This window comes from Eschrichtius robustus, chromosome 20, assembly GCF_028021215.1.
Source record: "Eschrichtius robustus isolate mEscRob2 chromosome 20, mEscRob2.pri, whole genome shotgun sequence".
NCBI classification, from domain to species: domain Eukaryota; kingdom Metazoa; phylum Chordata; class Mammalia; order Artiodactyla; family Eschrichtiidae; genus Eschrichtius; species Eschrichtius robustus.
Genome location: NC_090843.1, coordinates 41,420,034 through 41,434,576, shown reverse-complemented (window position 1 = coordinate 41,434,576; position 14,543 = coordinate 41,420,034). Strand labels below are relative to the sequence as shown.

Below are 14,543 nucleotides of genomic sequence, written 5' to 3'. Positions count from 1 at the left end.
TTGGCTGGGGATGGGGAGCAGGGCAGGTGCATTGCTGGTGGTGGCAGGCCCACTCTGTGTGTACCAGGCTTTGAGGACTTTTCTCCTCATTTTTTGTGGTATCAAGCAGCTTGGCTGAGGGAAAGGAACCCAGGTTTGGAGCCAGGGGCCCTGGGTCAGTGGGACCTTAGGCCGGTCACTTAACTTCACTGAGCTTTAGGTTCCCCAGCTATAAAATGGGCACACTAGGTGGCTGTCGTGAAGATCAACTGAAAAGACTTTGGAAACTACAAAGCATTCTACAGTGTCGGGGGCTGCAGTCACCTTTGTTCTGGCGGTTGATCTCTTGCTTGCAGCGGGCCCAGTTCCCTGTGCTGCGCATGGAGGTGATCGTGCACCTGCTACTCCAGACCTCCGACGCCCTGAGATACCTGCATTCTCGGGGCTTTATCCACTGTTCCCTCAGCTCCTACGCCATCCACATCGTCTCCACAGGGGAAGCGAGGCTGACCAACCTGGAGTACATGATGGAAAGGTGGGTGTGCACCTCGATCGTGACGTCCAAACAGGATCTCCCTGGGGGTGCTTTGCTGTAGAGAGAGAATCTGATCTGGACTTGACTCCTCATTGGTGGGCTGAACTGGCTATCCATGGAGGAAGAGGTTTCCCAATGCCTTGCCCTGTCAGCCAAGGTTAGAGGGACTTTGGGGAAGTTATTTCTGCTCAGGACATTCTCATTTTAATAAACATTTAACAAGCATGAGCACACATTAGCCAGCATGTATAAGTTTTCAAAATATTCTGTGGCTTCACACAACCGAAGTATTTCTCACTCACATTGCACTCTGGTGTGTGTGTGTGTGTGTGTGTGTGTGTGTGTGTGTGTTGGGGGGGTGGTGGTGGCATTCACTATGTTCCACGTTCCTCCCCACTGTGGCTCCACCATCCCTCAGGCCTCAGTCCCCCCACTGTATCCTCTGCATTGCTGGTCAACGAGCAGGAGCAAGCCTGGAGGGACACACAGCGGGGTTTAGGGACTACCTGAAGTGTGTGTATCCTTGCTTCCCACTTTACATTGGCCAGAGCCCAGTCACCTCTTTGCAGGGAGGCTGGGAAATGCACCACAGCTGTGCATCCTGGAAGGAGAGAGAAGGCGATGGGTGCTGGTGAGCGTTACGGTCCTGGTCCAGATGGGTGGGGATCAGTGCTGTGAGGGAAGCAGTGACAAAAAACAACGCCCTTATTCAAGGGTTGGTGGTTGGGCTTCACTTCCCATGTGGCAGGAGTCAGAGTCCTCCTGAGAGTTGAGGGCTGGCCCCCATCTCCTGCCCCTAGGTTCTGGGGAGCAGAGGATCTCCCCTGTGCTTCCTTGCTGTCGCCCACAGCTCTGAGCCCTAGGCCCAGGGTTGTTCCTGTGCTGCTGTGAGGCCTCAGCCACGGGCAGACCCATGGCTTAGATCTGCTTACCTCCACTTACCCTGGTCCTCACCTACCACCATCATTGAGGCTTTGTTTCTGAGGCTCTCAGCAGGTCTTTGCTGCTCACATGCTCATAATATACTTCTCTCACTACACGAAAACCTCTACCAGGGCAGGGATTTCTGTTTTATCCGCTGCCATATCTCAGATGCCTAGAATAAGCCTCCACACAGTGGGAGCTCAGCATGTTTTTTAAATGAATGAAGTGGAAAGACTCTCACTTCCTTGACCACATGAGCCCTTGGTCTCTCTGCCTGGAGAGGGGAGCAGGGACCAGATTGTGCTTGACCTCATGGGCCTTGGCAAAGAGTTTGAATTTAACCCTAAGAACATGGGGATGCTGTGAACGTTTTTTTTGAGCAGAATGGTGTCATGGCTGAAATTTACAGGTTAAGCAGACCCCCTCACTCCTGCCATGTGGAGAAGGGGCTGTGACGGGACGAGAGAGAAGCAGGGGAGCGGTTAGGGTGTGACTGGAGCAGTTTTCCATGTGGGAACCGGTGGAGGCCAAACAGCTATCGCCAGTTGAGCGGCTCAGTCTCAGATCTGGTCCATTCTCAATCCCAGTGGCTCCCATGGCCTAGAAGATTAAGTCCTGGCACTTTGCAGGGTGAGAAGCCTTCCAGGGTCGGGCTCTGCCTGCAGTGCCATGCTCATCACTTCCCACTCTGCCTGGCCATCTGAAGACACTTTCAGTCCAGGCCGTTTCCCGGCTCTGCTCCTCGCCTCCGGAGTACCTGGCACTCCCTTTTGTCCTTTTAAACTCACTTCTGACACAGTCTCCCACCACACCCCGTGAAGCCTATACTGAAGCCCTGTCCCCACCTCACTGAGCATATTTCACTCCCCTGCAGCCGAGTGTGTCTGCCCCCCCAGAGGGCGAGCTCCGAGAGGGCAGGGACCATGAGTTGTTCATCTTTAGCACCCACCTCAGGCCTGCCACACAGTAAGTGCTCAGGAAGCATTTGAAGTGAATGGATGAGTCTAGCTGAAGGGAAACCTTGAAATGATTCAGAACAAGGTTCACCACTTTGGCTATGTGTTCAAGGGCAGTGGAAGCTAAGGGATTTGGACATTTTTGCTGTTGATAACAGGCTTTTCAAGAAGGCTGACAGAACCCAAGCTGTTTGCCAGTGATGTGGCGCCATCTGTTGTTGAAATGGAGGTATAACAGTTTCTGTGACTTGAGCTCTCCAGTAGAAATGTGAATCCTAGAGTGAAATGGAGCTTTGCAGATGGCCAGGCCCAATGCTGTCCTCTTATAGAAGAGGAAACTGGGGCCCAGAGAGGTGAAGAGGTGGTCTGAGGTTACCCAGTTGTGGCTAGAATCAGGTGGTAGAGGACGTTTCCTGGCTCTAGGGGCAGGATGGATTGGAGGTTGAAGGTAGAAAGACCAGCCAGGAGGCCACAGGGCAGGGCCTGGTGGTGACCAAGGAACCAAAATAGAAGGGAAAGATGTGAGATGCACTGAGAAGCTGGGGTCCACAGACTGGTCAAGTGAGGGGCTGTGAAGTAAATGGGTAGGAAAGTGTGAATTCTTTTGGGCTTGTTGACCTCAGAATGGAACTTTGGGCAGAAATGTCCATCAGCAACATTTGACAGCTCATAATGTGAGTTGATTACCCAAGAATACAAAACAGCTTTCAGTTCTACATTTATTTTTGGTAGCACTCTATTCAAGCCGGTCCAGTTGTTGAATGTCATTGTTAAGGGTAGCACTCCATCTCTTGGTGTAAAAATGATACAGCAGTTTCTCCTATTCTTCAACTCCTTCTTAATGGAATCTTTAGAGCTGGAATTGACCTTGCAAGTGGTATCACAGAGCCATAGCCAAATGTAATTTTAATGATGTCAAAGCTGAAGCCCAGAAAAATAACTACCATGGAATGACAGCCAGAAAAGAAGCTCCCTTCCTACACCCCACTAGCGTTAACAGAGAAGGAAGAGGGATCAGAAGAGTGGAAGGTGAATGGAAGTAAAAGAGAAAGGATATAAATCCTGATTGTAAATAACTTGTCCCTTGCCTTAGGCAGCCTGAGAGGCCCAAGAAGGTCAGTAAGTGTCTCCTTTGGACAGTCAGCCTACAAGGTGAAGAGCCAAGTATGCTAGGTCCTCAGAATATATCTCTGACAATAAAACACGCCATTGCTTTTCCTGTGATACTAATATAATATTTGCATGTGTATCCACGCTGTTCACATGACACCTAGGCCACACTTGCCTATTGAGCAATACAACTAAAGAGTCTAAATGTACCATCTTTTAAAAACAAAAAGAGAGAAAACAAAACAAAAATATAGTCTTTTATAGCTTCATGGCTTCCTGAACTCATTGCCATCTATCAGAAGTTCTACCGGAAGAAATATTACTTAGGGAAGTTTGTTCAAAGTCTGAGAAGTCCATCCCATCCTCTAAAAGCTTTCCTGTGCCAGCAAAAAGAACTTCTGGTTACTTGCTTTTTAGGAACTTAATTCTTTTTTTTTTTTTGGCCACGCTGCACGGCTTGCAGGATCTTAGTTCCCCGCAGGAGACTGAACCCGGACCCCAGCAGTAACAGTGCCGAGTCCTAACCACTGGACCTCCAGGGAATTCCCAAAAACTTAATTCTTAATTATCAACCAGCAGTCACCAAGTCTTTACCAAATGCCTACCATAATGTTCATATTAATGCCTTACTTGCTTAGTGCTTTATGGTTCATGGAGTGTTCCCACACGCGTGATCTCATTTGATGCTCATGACAGCTGTGGGCAGAAGTCAGCGCTGATCACCCTGAGGACTCTCGTTGGCCCAGAAGACATTTAGGATACTCTGACTTAGTTCTCAAAGAGCCTGGTTGCGAAGTTGAGTTATTCAAGCCAGTCAGTGAACCTTTGAGTGCTAAACTGAGAGGGCTCATTCCCAAGAGGGCAGAGCTCAGAAAAGAAGCACACAAAGAGTTGGAAGAGTCCCAGAAGGCTTTGATAAAGCAGGTGGGGCTTGAGGGGGTTCTTGAAAGAGTCTTAGGTTCATTTAATCAAAAGTAAGCTTTGAGGCCCTGGTATAAGTTTAGAGATACGGTGATACAAGAGACAAATAAGCGGCCTACCCTCGTGGAGCTGACTTTGGTGGAGGGGAGACAGATTATAAACAATAAATCAATGAACAAGAAATTCAGATAATAAGTGCTCTGAAGCCAATAAATTGGGACTACTTTACATTAGGTGGTCAGGTAAGTCCTCTCCGAGGAGGTGATTTTTGAGCTAATACTTTTTTTTTTTTTTTTACATCTTTATTGGAGTATAATTGCTTTACATTGTGTTAGTTTCTGCTGTATAACAAAGTGAATCAGTTATATGTATACATATATCCCCATATCCCCTCCCTCTTGTGTCTCCCTCCCACCCTCCCTATCCTACACCTCTAGGTGGTCACAAAGCACCGAGCTGATCTCCCTGTGCTATGCAGCTGCTTCCCACTAGCCATCTAATTTACATTTGGTAGTGTATATATGTCCATGCCACTCTCTCACTTCATCCCAGCTTACCCTTCCCCCTCCCCGTGTCGTCAAGTCCATTCTCTACGTCTGCGTCTTTATTCCTGCCCTGCTCCTAGGTTCTTCAGAACCTTTTTTTTTTTTTTTTTGAGATTCCATATATATGTGTTATGAGCTAATACTTTAATTACAAGAAGCAGCCAGTCATGCTAGGATCTGTGGGCAGAGCATGCCATGCAGAAGAAGCCACCGGTGCAAAGCCTGAAGTGGTGATGTGTTTGGCATGCTGGAGAAACTGAAAGAGGGCCCCTGTGACTTGAGAGGAGTGAGCAGGAGAGAGCGGCCAGATAAGGTGGGAGGCAGGGCAGGGCCTGCTCGGGTAGGAACGGTAAGGAGTTGCAGGCGTTGGAATAGCAGGCAGTGTGAGTTAGCTCAGGGTCTAGCTGGTTTCTGGAAGCTCAAGGAGGTCGTCAGTCTTCAGAGGCAAATGTTTCATACGTGTGTGGCATGGTGATCACAGTGATCCTTTAAGACATGAGCCCTACCTTATGTTTCCTTCCGTAGCCGGGATGGAGGTGTACACAAGGACCTGACTCGAGTATCCCTCCCCACCCAGCTGTACAATTGGGCCGCCCCGGAGGTGATCATACAGAAGGCAGCCACAGTGAAGTCAGACATCTACAGCTTTTCTGTGATCATACAGGAGATTTTAACAGGTAGATCAAAGAGCTCATTGATGGTGACCAAAGTCCCTATTCTTAGGTTGGATTTTTTTTTCCCCCAAGAGTTACTTAGTTTTATGAAAATGCAGGACACAGGCCAAAAAAACTTCTTTAAGGAAACCTCTTTGTGTTTATGGAAGGTATAAGATGATCTCCCAGAAATCTTTCTCTTTTAACCTGTTCTTTGAGACTCAGCAAAGCCCACCTATCAGCCTGTCAGTGGTAATGCATTTAATCCAAGGAGCGTTTTTAAACTGAATATTGCTGTCAATGCTTAGGGGTCTCTGTGAGGTGCCCCTTAAGAACTTTTTTTTTAATTGAAGTATAGTTGATTTACAATGTTGTATCAATCTCTGCTGTACAGCAAAGTGACTCAGTTATACACATCTATACATTATTTTTTTGTATTCTTTTCCATTATGGTTTTTCATATTGAAAAACCATATTGACTATAGTTCAATATTGAATATAGTTCCCTGTGCTATACATTAGGACCTTGTTGTCTATCCATTCTAAATAGTTTGCATCTACCATCTCCAAACTCCCTTCCCCCATCCCCCTTGGCAACCGCAAGTCTGTTCTCTATGTTAAGAACTTATAAACGAGGGGAAAGGACTGGCCTCTGAGAAGTAAACTGTGAAATCAAACACACCCAGGATCCAGCGTATGTATAAGCAGTGTCACTTAAAAGACATAGAAACCCTTCCAAACATATAGGACTCTAAGGTGAAGGCATACATACCACATTCACTAAGGGAGTGAGAATCAGCCCCCATTTAGCAGTGTTTACAGTCTCAGAGGCAAAAACCACACCTTCCATGACATGAATGTATTGGGCAAGCCTACTTGACACCAGGAAACATTCCCTTGTGGTCCCCAGGTCTGCCAGCAGAGAGTCCATACCTACATGAGTCTGACACTATTTTTTCCTGTCTCTGTGGCAGGGATTTCCCTGTTATTTGGGTCAAGTGGTTTCTCCTTTGTTATTGGGCTTCTGGTAGTTTTTCTACAGAGAGAAATTAATTTTAAGTCTCTTTTTTTTTTTTTAAAAAATTAAACCTTTCTTACAACACTTCTTAATTTTATTTATTTATTTATTTTTGCTGTGTTGGGTCTTCGTTTCTGTGCGAGGGCTTTCTCTAGTTGTGGCAAGCGGGGGCCTCTCTTCATCGCGGTGCGCGGGCCTCTCACTATCGCGGCCTCTCTTGCTGTGGAGCACACGCTCCAGACGCGCAGGCTCAGTAATTGTGGCTCACGGGCCCAGTTGCTCCGTGGCATGTGGGATCTTCCCAGACCAGGGCTCGAACCCGTGTCCCCTGCATTGGCAGGCAGATTCTCAACCGCTGCGCCACCAGGGAAGCCCCGAGAAATTAATTTTAAAGAGGTTGAGTGACTTGACAAAGGTTAGACAATTTCATCTGATTTCTTAATGTCTCTCCTTCCTATGGCTTTTTCCTTAACAGACAGCATACCCTGGGATGACTTAGATGGCTCAGTTATTAAAGAAACCATAGTCTTGGGAAATTATTTAGAAGCTGATGTCAGGCTTCCGAAACCTTACTATGACATTGTTAAGTCAGGCATCCAGGTCAAGCAGAAAGACCGAACTATGAACCTTCAAGATATCCAGTATATTCTGAAAAATGACTTAAAGGTAAGCTGTGAAGTTGTTGGGAGTTTATTTCTGCTTACCTATCTCAGGGGATAGGGAGTTAGAGACCAAGAAGAAGCTAGAGACCAAGTTGTAGGATATTTTGGAAATCCTCATTTCATTACACCCTTTCTGTGTTCCCAAGAAAATTCTAACTGCCTAACTTGGTGAGGGCAGCAGGGAATTGCGGAGGGAGGCTGCGGAGTGTCAGTACGTAAAAGGGACACCCTGTAGGCACACAGTGCGATTCAGTGAATGACAGCTACTGACTTTTTAAAAATTTTTATTTTATTATTTTTTTTGTATTTTTGGCTGCATTGGGTCTTTGTTGCTGCACGCGGGCTTTCTCTAGTTGTGGTGAGTGGGGGCTACTCTTTGTTGCAGTGCACGGGCTTCTCATTGCGGTGGCTTCTCTTGTTGGGGAGCACGGGCTCTAGGGGCACGGGTTTCAGTAGTTGTGGCACACAGGCTCCGTAGTTGTGGCTCGCTGGCTCTAGAGTGCCTGCTCAGTAGTTGTGGTGCACGGGCTTAGTTGCTCCGTGGCATGTGGGATCTTGCCAGACCAGGGATTGAACCCGTGTCCCCTGCATTGGCAGGCAGATTCTTAATCACTGTGCCACCAGGGAAGTCCCTGTTATTACTTTTAAATATTGGTAATTAACAGTTAATTCGTTTATTAGGACTACAGTCAGTCTACCCAACAGGAGTAACAGGGAGTTTATTTGACACCTAGATATGTTTCTAAAACACCAGTGACATTCAGATGATTGCAGATATGTCCTTGCCAGTACTTCCCTTGTTACAGGATTTTATTGGAGCCCAGAGAACTCAGCCAACCGAGAGCTCCAGGGTGCAGAGATATGAACTCCATCCTGATGTCAATGTCTGTTTAGGAGTGACTTCAGAACATCCAAAAGAGACCCCTGACTTGCAAATAAAAGAGCTGAAGAAAACAGGTATGGCCTTAACCCACAGGTTTTGACATGAATGTGTTCTGAGAGCTGCAACTAATCAACTCCTCCAAACTATACCCATAACTTATACTGGGAAAGATGGATGCCTTAGGGAAAAATCAAGATCCTTAAAATTATTAAGTTAAACTTTTTGAGCTCCATATACACATTGATTGGATCCAGAACTGTGCAGTAACAATCTGTTTCTTTCTAGTATGATTTAGGAATGTATTTAATTGTTTCACAAATAAAAATGGTGATTTTTAAAATTTAAAACTATTATCTGCTCATTATAGAAAATCCTAAACAATACAAAGAAGATTACTTAACATTTTAATTTGTTAACATTCTGATGTTTCCTTCCAACCTTTTCTCTAAAGCCTTACTGCTTTTTAGTATACTTGGAAACCTTAGAACTCTGAGCTGGAAAGGACCTTGCAATCATCTGGCTTGATGCCCTCATATTCCAGATGCGAAAACTAAGGTTCAGAGAGGTTGTGGCTTGCTCACAATTCCAGGTTTATTACACAGCTGGAACATAGGCCTTTGGATTCTAGCCAAGTGACTATTCTCTGACTCTTTGGACAGGCCTGGAAGCCTCCAGAATGGCAGTCCAAGCTCTTATTGCTTTAGCTCCTCTGACCCATTCTCTGCGAGCTGTACACCATCAACCAGGGGTGGTGGGTAGTCAGTCCTGGAGTTATTTTTTGAGGTATTATCTCTCTCAGTGCAGTGGCTTCTTGGGCAGTGTCTCAGCTTCTTTTATCAGATGTTCACAAAGAGCACAACTTGAACTGACATGAATATTCAAACACCTTTTGTGTAAAGTATGAATTTAGTCCTAAGACTCAGGGGCCTGTAATTTGCTTGTCCTGAAGTTATGCATGTTTTGAACATACTATAACTTAAGCTTAGAACATTTCCTCCCGGGTTTGATCTTTCCCAAATTTTCTTTTTTTTTCTTTTACACATATATATATATATATATATATATATATATATATTTATTTATTTAGTTGGTTGCACTGGGTCTTAGATGCAGCAGGTGGGCTCCTTAGTTGTGGCAGGTGGACTCCTTAGTTGCGGCATGCATGTGGGATCTAGTTCCCTGACCAGGGATTGAACCCGGGCCCCCTGCATTGGGAGCACCCAGTCTTAACCACTTCGCCACCAGGGAAGTCCCCCAAATTTTCTATCTCAACCCACGTCAGAATAGTTCGAAATACCCTCTTACCCTCTGTGTGTGTATCTGGTAGTCTTCCTAACTGGAAAGGGAGTGGGAAGGAAAAAAACTTTTTTCTGTGTTCTCATGCCACTTGAGCAACAAGCCAAGGCTGCTGAGCTGCTGCAATCACTTTAATCAGCTGCATGTTGCTACTCTTTTCAGCAGGTGGTCAGCTTCATTCACCAAGGGGTCACTCTGCTCCCACCGAGAAAGCAACACCAGAGCCTCTGGTCCCAGACCCAAGTCTGGAGGCCCAGGAGACACAGAACCAAGGTGCTGCTTCTCCTGCTTGCTCTGTGGGGGAAGAGGCCAGGAGCCCCAGCCCAGGTCAGGCAAGCCTCTGCAGCTTCGAAATCAACGAAATCTACTCAGGCTGCCTGGACATGGGAGATGACAAAGAGGAAGAGCCCCCAGGAACTGGTTCATCTCTTGAGGGGGCCAGACAAAACCAGGTAGATGAACTGAAGTCCATGGAAGAAGAGTTGGAAAAGATGGAGAGAGAGGCGTGCTGTTTTTGCCATGAGGACAGCGGCTCTTCGGAAGCTGACACGGAGCTCTCCTTTGAGGACTGGGACCGGCAGGATGGGTCACTTAGCTCACCCAGCCTGCCTGAGCCAGCCAGAGGAGCCAAGGGCGACGTGAGCAACAGGTCCATGACCGAGGAGTACATCAGTAAGTGTGTGCTGAATCTGAAGATCTCACAGACCTTAATGCACCAGAATGCCAGTTTCCTGAGGAATATTCAGCAGAAGCTAGATAAGCTTGAGATGACACAGAAGGAGCAGGAGGAGCACTGGTCTCTGTGGGCTTCTTCAAGAGAGTTTGCAGATGTCTGTGACTTACCTTCAGCCCTGGGCCCCCCAGCTTCAAGCTATGTTCCTCCTGCCATGCAGCTGCCAGGGGACCTGCAGCCGGACACTGAGGGCAATTGCCCGACCCTAGCAGAGTCTCCAAGAACAATGAGGGACTTTCAAGGAGGACATTTTGGCAAAAGGTCCAAGAAAAGAAGCAGCTGTGGCTGGACACCTTTCACCCCTTTCCCCCGAGTCGCTGAAGAAAGCACTAGGGATCAGTTGGAGAAGGGCCAACAGGTAAGGCCGAGAAGGGGGGCAGGGCAGCATAAGCAGGACCTGGAGCCGGGGTCAGCATTGCCCCTCACCTGCCAGCAAGGACTGACGTCAGCACAGCCAACTCACAGCAGGGTCCTCTTGGCTTTGGGAAGTAAGGCCTCTAGGTTGGAATTCCAAGATAGATAACTCTTCACCTCCTGTTCCAAACCCAGCACACAGCCCATGTCCTTCTCCGTAAACTCAGAGAAGTTTGAACCATATGAAATTGTTGTTTTATAGGTTAAAATAATCAAGTATTGACACTTTTATATAGTTCAGCTCACCAAATATGGTATCTTGGGCAGGTATTAATCCCCATTCTAAATTGCTTATTAATTCATTCATTCACTCATTCAACAAACATTTATAGAGCCAGGGGCTATTTATTAGACCCTGGGATATTATGATGAATGAACCACAAGCTCTACTATGAGTATCTCAGACACCAGTGAGGGACAGAAGGACTCGATAGTCAAAGAAGATGCCTCAGAGGATGTGAGAAACCATGGGTTGAAGAGTGGTTCCTCCATGAGCTTCTTAAGGACAGCTCTTACTCATGCTGTGTCCCCACACCTAGAAGGGGGCCTAGCACGTAGAAGGTACTTGATAAACGGTCATTGAGGGAAGGACTAAACGAATGAATTTGAACAAGTTCACACATACAGAGCTGGCTGCCTCTTGAATCAGAATTTTAGAGGTGGATCGAGCCCATCCTTTTACAGAGTGTGAAGCTCAAGCTCAGAGACTTAAACTTTCCAAGATCCACTGGTGTGACTGAGAGCGGGGTGGAGTAGGAGAGGTCAGCACCATTGGAAGGAAGATCTTATTACTAAAATTATTTAGAGTTGCTGGCTCATGGTAATAAAAAGCAGGCTTTTGGTGAGTTTTATTATTGTTTTAAAATCCTCCACCTGCAGTGCACCCGCTTAGGCCTGCACAGGGCAGATGACTCCTACTTAACCCCCATGCCTTGCTGCGCTACTGCCAAGGCCCACAGCTGGTCAGGGGCAGGTTTCTGACTCCCAGTCTAGTGCTGTTTCACTGTTCCTTGCTGAATTTCAGTGAGGCTTCAGTCCTCACTTAGAACATTTGGAAAAGCCTTGGCATTTGTTTTTATGTAAAGAGGAGGCACAAAGAATTTACTTAGATTCTTAATTTTTCTGTTTCTATTGGAAGTTAGAGTTTGCTAGAAAACCATTAGAAATACTTTTATTGTATACTGTGTTTTGATTACCTATTGCTGTCCGACAACAACAACAAAAGCCCAAACTTAGTGAGTTAAAATAACAATGTTTTATTATTTCTCATAATTCTGTGGGTCAGGAATATGACAGGGCTTAACTGAGTGATTCTCCCATTCAATGTGGCACCGGCTGGGATCACCCCCTCGACTGCATTCAGGTGGAGGCTGGGCTGGGCAAGAAGGTCCAAGAAGGCTTCACTTAACCTGTCTGGTGCCTTAGGCTCCCCCAGATGGCCTCTCTCCACACTTGGCTTTTCATTCACCCAAGCTGCTCTGCAGCATGGCAGCTGGCTTCCCAAGTGAAAGCTGAAGCTGCCAGGCCTCTTAAAAACTAGGACAATGTCACTTCTGCTGTTTTTCTGTTGGTCAAAGTCATGAAGCCAGCACAGATTCAAGGGGAGGGAAGTAGATTCCAGCTCCCAAATGGCAGGGAGGGAAGGAATTGATGACAGCCATTGTTGGAAGCCATCTACTAGTACATAAGACTATGTGGAAAACAATTATACCATATTTCAATTGTTCTTTAAAAAGCATACCCTGGTTTTCTAGCATAATCAAGGAATAAGGCATTTTCACCTAAATGAATTTTTCAGACAATTGAAATTCATTCTTTTAATTTCTCCATTCTCAAATTTTTAATCATACTGAATGAAAACATTACAAACTTCCCATTATTCTAAATACCTATTTTGGATATATTCTAAATATATTCTGGCCTTTCCTTGGTGACTGTGACATTTTTCTGAACATCTATTATTGTGATGTTCCATGATACAATGCTGCCGCCACACAAAAGCCTGTGGAGGTTGTATTCCAGAGAGATTATGATCATTTTTACGTATCTTCTCACCTTTAGGCATCCTACTGCCATCCCCAAATCTCACATTTGTTGCCTTAATAGGTTAGGAAATATAATTAACTAAGTTTGTTAAAATTGGAGTAAGCAGATCCCAAAGTCTTTCTTTTGGATAAAGGGCATAGGCTTTAATTTATTTTACTTCTACTATTTCCGAAGTATTGTGGCCTTTTTTTGTTGTTGTGTTTTATTTTCATAGCATCCCCCTGGTGGATTTAGGTAGATATTATTGTCCCTGTTTTATGGATGAGGAGACTGAAACATAAGGCTCTCTTAGGTTAGTCTGAGCAAAGATCAGACTAGAGCCCAGGGCCTGGGGCTCCTGCCACAAAACCTGCTGCCTTAATATAGGGGAAAGTTTTGGGATTTTTTTTTTAATAAATATATTTATTTATGTATGTATGTATTTATTTTTATTTTTGGCTGCATTGGGTCTTTGTTGCTGCGCATGGGCTTTCTCTAGTTGCGGCGAGTAGGGGCTACCCTTCGTTGCGGTGCACGGGCTTCTAATTGCAGTGTCTTCTCTTGTTGTGGAGCACGGGCTCTAGGCGCGCGGGCTTCAGTAGTTGTGGCGCTCGGGCTCAGTGGTTGTGGCACATGGGCTCCAGAGCGCGGGCTCGGCAGTTATGGTGCACGGGCTTAGCTGCTCCGCAGCATGTGGGATCCTCCCGGACCAGGGCTCGAAGCCGTGTCCCTTGCATTGGCAGGCGGATTCTTAACCACTGAGCCACCAGGGAAGTACAAGTTTGGGGATTTTTGATGTCTATTTTGTCTGCTCCTTCTCCACTTGTGCCCTGTTCAGCCTGGAGTCCTGGGGACCAACATTTCTATGTAGAGGCCTCCAGCTAAGAGATGTGTTACTAGATGTGAAACATGCAAAATGAAATTGTCTTGAGGGGTCTGGTTAGTTCTACACACTTAGCGAGAATGGCTTTAAAAATAGAATGTGAAGGGACTTCCCTGGTGGCGCAGTGGTTAAGAATCCGCCTGCCAACGCAGGGGACATGGGTTCGAGCCCTGGTCCGGGAAGATCCCACATGCTGCGGAGCAACTAAGCCCATGAGCGCCACAACTACTGAAGCCCGAGTGCCTAGAGCCCATGCTCCACAACAAGAGAAGCCACTGTAATGAGAAGCCCGTGCACCGCAACGAAGAGTAGCCCCTGCTCGCCACAACTAGAGAAACCCCACACACGGCAACGAAGACCCAATGCAGACAAAAAAAAAAAAAAAAATAGAATGTGAGAGTGAAGGGAAGAGGAATTCCTTCATCAAAGCACTGAAACATGTCTACTGATTTTTAAGCTGCCATCTCTTTGTGGTCCTGGAAAACAGAGCAGAGGTGAACAGTTTCAGCCTACTCACGGAGCCAAGGACAGTTTGGAAAGAAACAGGAACCAAAATACCAGCAGGTGGGTTAACATTGTATTGTTCTTTGTGTCACCATGTCTTTAGACTCCCATGTGACCCTGAGGCCACTTAATGATCTTCATATGTCTAGTGACAAAGAGATTGTGAGAGATGAGGCATAGTAACACAGAAACAGATCTTGGCAAGTTCTCTCCGCTGCGTAAGTGAGAAGAGTGGTATAATGGAGACTTGCAGGGGACATCAAGTGGCTGGCAGGTTAGCCAGACAGAACTCATCTGTTGTCAAAAGCAAAGCATCCTGCCTTTCTGAAACTGCCCAGATTGTGGGGTTTTTTTTTTTTTTTGCTCATACTGCGCAGCATGTGGTATCTTAGTTCCCCAACCAGGTACTGAACCTGCACCCCCTGCATTGGAAGCACAGATTCTTAACCACTGGACCGCCAGGGAAGTCCCCAGATTGTTTTTCTTATAAAAAGAATTGCCA

General features: G+C 46.2%; 1 protein-coding gene across 7 annotated transcripts in view; it reads left to right on the top strand.

Moving 5' to 3' along the window:
* TEX14 (testis expressed 14, intercellular bridge forming factor) overlaps positions 1 to 14,543 on the top strand; it is an 81,916-nt gene that overhangs the window by 36,897 nt on the left and 30,476 nt on the right. For 5 of the 7 annotated variants that reach the window (XM_068530136.1, XM_068530135.1, XM_068530130.1 and 2 more), the window contains 6 exons: positions 336 to 514; positions 5,496 to 5,647; positions 7,117 to 7,307; positions 8,110 to 8,260; positions 9,645 to 10,573; positions 13,995 to 14,101. In XM_068530136.1, coding sequence (XP_068386237.1) covers positions 336 to 514; positions 5,496 to 5,647; positions 7,117 to 7,307; positions 8,110 to 8,260; positions 9,645 to 10,573; positions 13,995 to 14,101 — 1,709 coding nt within the window. The remainder of the gene's footprint in view (positions 1 to 335; positions 515 to 5,495; positions 5,648 to 7,116; positions 7,308 to 8,109; positions 8,261 to 9,644; positions 10,574 to 13,994; positions 14,102 to 14,543) is intronic. The other 2 variants (XM_068530131.1, XM_068530134.1) reach the window with 2 other exon arrangements.